The 7,072-nt window shown below is 36.1% G+C and overlaps 1 protein-coding gene across 1 annotated transcript in view; it reads left to right on the top strand.

Moving 5' to 3' along the window:
* The first annotated feature begins 2,949 nt into the window (after positions 1–2,949).
* Positions 2,950–7,072, top strand: part of LOC107882171 (E3 ubiquitin-protein ligase ZNF598-like) — a 5,606-nt gene continuing 1,483 nt past the window's right edge. Inside the window, exons 1-3 of the mRNA XM_016801385.2 lie at positions 2,950–3,426; positions 4,375–4,583; positions 5,502–6,975. Coding sequence (XP_016656874.2) covers positions 3,373–3,426; positions 4,375–4,583; positions 5,502–6,975 — 1,737 coding nt within the window. The 5' untranslated portion in view covers positions 2,950–3,372. The remainder of the gene's footprint in view (positions 3,427–4,374; positions 4,584–5,501; positions 6,976–7,072) is intronic.

The raw sequence follows: 7,072 nt of genomic DNA, 5'->3' as shown, positions 1-7,072 counted from the left end.
ACAACATCTACGAGGCATCGGTCGAGGTACATTTTTAAAATTGTATTTAGTTAATTAAATATTTGAGTTGGAAATTCTGAATTTTTTTGATTTTTTTACAATTTTTATCGCATTAAATATTACAAAAATTAAAAATGTGGCTCGACCGTTCCCTTGTATGTACATATACTACGGACAATCCGAATATTTTTTCAGAATAAAAATCGTGATAATTGTCGGCACGCGTATCGTTGAAATTAGAGACAAAGTAGTTTTTGACGAAAAAAGACTTGTTAGCGAGGCCCCTTAATATTTACGTCCGAAACTCGGTGCCGTGTGCTGACTCAGCCCTACCAGCCGTACCGGGTGCGCGCGCCGCTGGCGTACAAACGCTGATAAGAGCTGCCGGCGTTGAACGTAGCTGCGCGCTCGCGCAACCGGTCCTATACAGTTTTAGTGCTTCGCGGAGCGACCGGATGACATCTCGTTTGCTGCGTTTCGCTGTCGTTGGCTAAAGGTTTTGTCATCGTATCCGATCGCCCGTCCTGTGTAAATCGCTGTGTGTCCAACTGCTGGTCAAGTGCGACATTTTATGCCGCGAGGTTGTGGCCTTATAGTCGGGCCCTGATTTTTTGTGTGTGCCGTTGTCTACTGCCGTGCGTTTGGAATTTGGATTCATAAAATATATAGCGCTCCGCCGCTGCCGCCGCTGGACTCCGATAGACCAGTCTACAGGCCAAGGCCGCCGCCATACCTGTATACAGTGCTACTGTCGACGCAATTACACCAACTGCCGGTCAAGGTCGCCACCTACGGACAACTCCACGGGCACTGCAGACGCCGCCACCCACCTCCGCGCAGCCACCATCGTCGTCGTTTAGGTATCGTTCGCGACATAATATACTTCGTTTAAATATAAATTTTATTTTTCTTTGATCGGTGCCTAACCCGGTAAGTTTACGGTACTTACCGCAATGTTCCCAGACCACTCATTTTAAGGTTGAGGTCACCTCGTTCGTAATAATAATAATATATTCGATTATTGTTTCTGATTAGTAGAAATGGACCGAAGACCATCGTCTCACGGATCGCGTCCAGCGTCGTCCAAACCATCGGCTCCTAGTTGCGTTATATGTTTTGAAATTCAGTCAATTTATGCAATTGGTACGTGTGATCATCCTGTATGCTATGAGTGTTCAGCTACTATGAGAGTGCTCTGCAATCAAAAGGAGTGTCCGATATGCAGACGAATACTGACCAAGGTTTTTAATACATTATTTTATCCTAAATTTCTAATATACTGATATCTATGGTATCATTAAACTATTTTAACAATTATTATAATATTTACAACTTACCATTATGAGTTTAGAGTTGGAAAAGCCTTATCAGTTATAGTAATATGTATACATTTTTTAACACTTCAAATAATTAGTAGATATCTGGTGACATTTCTGACATTGGCGGGAAAATATATATCAAAGACAAATAAGCACATTGAGTCTCGGCGCTATCTACCTAGATAACAGTAATAAGTAATTTACTGGATAAATAAAATAAAATAGCAGTACTTTCAACATTAGAATATTTAAGAGAAATAATTTGGATACCTAGATAAGTTAAGATTAACAATGTTTGATCATTTTTTTTTAGTATCTAACTATTACTGTGAGTCAAAAAGGCAATTCTTGAATTATTTAATTTTAATTAAGTATATTTTAACTTATGACCTCTCCATACAAATTTAAACTGTTATGGTTATTTAGGTTAATACTACTAAAGCATCAATAAACAATCTATAACTTACGTTTCATTGTTTGCCCTATTATAATTGTTTTTCACTTTTTCAGTATATTTCTAATTTTATATTTAAAATTCACTGTATAAAAAAATTCAGGTTTTCAAATTAAATTAATTTAAATTTTGAAAACCAATTGGCGTATTATTTCTGTCATCACCGTTGACTGCGATACCAAAGTTTAGTGTGTAATACAAATGCTTATACTATCTATACTAACAACCTATATCATGGTCATACTTATACATGTTCAGAAAACGTATTAAATTATTTTAAAAATTGACAAAAATTTGTTTCTTTGTATCCAGCTTAAAATAGTACTTAAAATCCATTCTAAAAAAAGATGTTGGTGAGAACATAGAGTAATTTGTCTATATAAATATATATTATATATAATTTAATGCAAGTACATATAGTGATGTATCATCCGTAATTTTAAATACTTAGGGATAGATATACTCACCAGCAGATAATGATGAAGATATACATTGAAGAATCACAGCTAGAATCAAATGCTATTTTTCACTAGTCCAACTATTTAAGTCAAAACAATTATCGAGAAAAATAAAATTAAGACTCTATAAGACTCGTTAGACCGATCGTGCCTATGCCTGTGGATCGTGGGCGTCTACCAAGTTGGATGAAAACGAATTATTGGTTTTCGAGAGGAAAATCTTGAGAAGAATATTGGGGCCAAGGAGAGATGAGGAAGACGGTAACAAAATAGGTCAAATAGAGAACTTAATACTCTATTCAATGATACCAATATATCTCAGGGGCCAGAAATATATGGAGGGAAGAAGGCAAAGTTACACGGACAGTCATACAATCTATTCTAATTAGTAATCACTGACTATAAAATTAGGGTTTGTAGAGTATAAGTAGTTGAAATGTGCCATGTGGTGTACGGAAGTTATCAAATTCAAATTGCGGAACAGTGGCGTATACAGAGTATAAAATAGATCTGTCTTTAGTTTATATTATAATATGCACATAACACAGACAGGGGCGGATCCAGAGTTAGGAAACTGTGGGTCAGGACATTTCAAGGGACCACTTATTAAAACCAGATTAGAAATCTATAATCATTTACTAGCAGGCATATAAAATAAAAAAAATCATTTATACTGTATGTTTTTTTATTCGAGTATCCACGTGTCCAACTACCCAAGATCTGAAAAGAGACCAATTTGATCAGTAAATATTAACTGTGGGTCATCTGACCTCCTGAACCCCTTAGATCCGCCCCTGAACACATAACTAGTTATATTTACAAAATTCAATAACTTTTGGCATTTTGTACACATTACATTGTAATAATACACAAAGTTAATTGAAATTGTATCCAAGTAAATACACTTAACTCGACTTATATTAATTAAATTTTATTATTCTTACAGGTTATTTTTATCAAAGATGAGTTGGATTTGTTTAAAAATTTGGAAGAACGTTCATATCCCCGTTATTACAAAAAGTACGGCATCGCATTTAGTGATCATTCTGTGAAAAATTCATTTGACCAATTACTGAGTTCCTACTGTAAAAAATGTCATGAACATCCAGAGTTTACAGAATTTGAACAATTAGCTACACATATGGAACGAAACCATCGTCTTTATGCTTGTCGTCTTTGTGTGAAAAATTTAAAGGTAATTTAAATTAAATATTAATAATATCAACTACTTATTAGGTACTTTATATTTTTGGAACTTAAATCTACTCGTATCAATATAAAACTATGAATAGATTTTACAATGATGTGTGTTTTTTATCTGTTTGTCGTCACCTTTTTGAATAGTCAAAATTCTTTGACTTTCAATTTCACTGCTAGATTTTGGTGACAAATTGGATCCAGTTGGTACCTTAGGGTTAGAGGGAGAGATCAGAAGTAAAAAATTACCAATACTTTAATAATGATTTTAGTTATTTTGTTGTAATTCAAAAATATTGTTCATAGGGACTTCAAAATTGTACATTATAATAATTTATATACCTACACAATACCATTTTCAAAATATATAGATTAAATTTAAGCAATTGTTTATTTATACTACTAACCTATTAAAAATGATGTGTAGTCAGTCCGCATTGACTGTAAAGTTGGTAATAATAATGTATGATATTGAGAAGACGTCGCACCCACATGTGTTCTCACCATCGTACACTCGTACGTGTGTAAAAAGGAGACAACATATGTAGGTATGACGTCCTCTTAATATAATACTATTTTAATAATTAAATATTTATAATACCAAGTGTAAAAAATTCATTGTTTTTGGAAAAAATTGATTCAACCTACTGTAAATTGCTATAAGTTATAGCCTATAACTAATAGCAGTATAAATAAATGATAAAATAAATTTAGCAACATAGACCGGCCGGCCGTCTTCGTTCAAAATAATTTTATTTTTTGTTTTACCATTGAATTCAAATTTAACATAATATCTATTACTTACCTAGTGACTCAATGACAAGATACACTCGAGTCTCGACTCCATCTGTATACAGTGGAGCGGTTTCCTACTCTCCCTTTTTATTATAATGTATAAATACTAAAAAGTTAATTTATGATCCTGTATTTACTTTAATAATTATAGATATTTCCAAGCCAAATACGTTGGTATAAGCATGGCGAGTTAATTAGACATGAAGAACGTGGAGACCCCGATAATACATCTCACCAGGGCCATCCTGAATGTCAATTTTGTAAAGTACGTTACTTAAACAAAGAAAAGCTCGATAAACATCTGAAGAAAGAGCATTCCTTTCTTGATTGTTTCGATGATGATGGTATTCAAGACTACATGTGTGTATTTAATTTTTATGATCTATATAGTGTATATTATTATGTTACCATCAATGGTGTAAATTAGGTAATAACGTAAATTCCTAGCCATTATCATATATTCCTAACATTAGTAGACTCGTTAGTAGATGATATCATCAATTAACTGACAACATGGGGATGGTTGTAAAATTCAAATATATTGTTCACACATTTACAATTATGACAAAGAAATTACTTAAATTTCTAATACTGATAAAAAATGTTGATAATTTTGTTTAGAGAAATATTTAATTTGTGTCGGAAATTTTATAATGCATATAAGATAAATTTGAACTTAATATTACACAATATAAAATAAATTAATTGAATAATTTATTTTTAAAATTTGAAATACCCTGACAGTTTGAAGGTAGGTACTAAGGTAGATACTTGATACATGTTATGCAATGTGCTAGTAGTAGTGCGTGTGTACAAATATTATAATTTAATTAATATATAATTATCATTCAATTATTATAACAAATAAATAAACGCGATTTATATTGTAAACCTACTATATAGATGATATATGTATCCGGATAGATGGCTATTTTTTCAGTTAAGATTTAGGTACCTAATGTACGGCCATCGATATACTAGACTCGAAAAGTATGTATTTGTTACTATTGTTATTACCGATTATTGATAAATCGACTATACAACGCAAGGTCGTTTCTAATTATTAAAATTGACAAATACATTATGTCTAAATGCATCATTGCCTGAAAATAATGGACATAAGCGTTATTTCCTAGTCAATATCGTTTTGACTAGTCATTAACGTTAATTCCTTAGTTTACGTCTTTGCCGGTAACATATACATAAACTACGTTAGTTATCTATAATTGTATACACTTCTACACTATAGTTTTTAAAATTTTCATAATTTATATATAGTGATAACAATAGCTACAACAACAGAAACAACAATTCCGCGGTAACCTCAGGCACCAGGAGCCAAATCCAATCGATCAACACACGAAATTTACATTTGTTTCTGCCGGTGGGACAGGACCCGCAGCCGTTGGTGGTGCCCAAGGCTCAGAAACCACCGATGAACAGCATCCGAATGAAACCAGCGGAATTCTCTAAACCGAACCAAAACAAAGACGTCAAGGTGCCTTCAGGCCGACGGTGGCCCGACCAGGCCAGGAACTTTCCACCGCTAGACGGAAACCAAAGCCAAACCCACCAGCCACAGCAGCAGCAACAAAACCTGCAATACCCAAGGTTGGTCGCCAACAAGGAGATGGCGGTGGCCAGTGGTTCGGGCGGTGGTAGTTGGGTGTCTGTAGTCAAGACGGGAAACGAGAGTGAGAAAAAAAAGGTTAAAAAAGGACCAGCGGCCATCAAGAAGAAAATAGCAGAAGCGCCCAAGTTTCCAGGCCCATCGGACTTTCCAAATTTGAACAAAAAAAAAAAACCGTCCAAGAGCAACTTGGCAAAGTTGGGCGGCAATAAGAAGAAATCGGAAAACTCGAAGAAAATCGGGCCAGCAGAAATCAACGTCAACAGCAGTGGCAGTGGTACTGTTCAAAACGGGAAAAAGAACCTTCCAACCGTGGACAGCAACAGCAGTAATAGGAAAATCTGCAACAAGCCCAATATGAAAACCGTCGACGCGGTGCAGATGTGCAACGGCGAAATCAGGACGGCTACTTCAACGAATAATAAGGGGGTCGCCGGCAAGACCGAAGTAATAAAGCCCGCCACCGCAGCCCCGGTAGAAGAGCCGAAGAGAGGGCAGTCCAAGAAGAAAGAGTCTGCTGCGATCGGTCGAACAGCAGCTCGACCCGACGAAAAACCCGTGTCGGACGTCAATAACCCAAAGGACAAGAAGAAGAGAAAAAATAACATAAATCGAGGAGAAAAACAACAACAACAACAACGACCTACCGCAACCAACCACCATTATCAGGAAAATCATCACCAGCCACTACTGCAGAACAATTATATCCAAACGGCGACGCCAAACATACCGCCGGGCCTCGAGAACGCGTACCGGCAGCAGCCACAACAACAGGTCAGAGTCCCTCCCGGGCTGTTTAGTAATCTTGGATCGTGTCCCGCAGCACAGAACCATGGCCGGATCATTGCACCGCCCGATCTGTTGTTCGATGACTTGCTACCGGTCGTCTCGCCCGCCCGGAAAAAAATGTTCATCAACAACCTGATGGCCGCACTCACGCCTCCCCGCGGCATACGTTTTGGAGCTTTCAGTAAGTTCAAAATGATGTCAACGCTGTACCGCAAACATCACATTACCGGGTTAGATTATTACTCGTACTGTGTCGACGTACTGAACCCGGACAGCTTCGATTCCGTATTCCAGGAACTCTTGTTGTTGTTTCCCGACAACCAAAGGCAGCGGGTACGTACCTACATGAATAAATTATAATATGAATTATGATAAAACAACATAATATCGTATTTTATTTATTTTTTTTTTGTGGCATTGACGACGCTGC

This window comes from Acyrthosiphon pisum, chromosome X, assembly GCF_005508785.2.
Source record: "Acyrthosiphon pisum isolate AL4f chromosome X, pea_aphid_22Mar2018_4r6ur, whole genome shotgun sequence".
Taxonomy (NCBI): domain Eukaryota; kingdom Metazoa; phylum Arthropoda; class Insecta; order Hemiptera; family Aphididae; genus Acyrthosiphon; species Acyrthosiphon pisum.
This window is presented reverse-complemented; position numbering and strand designations above follow the sequence as displayed.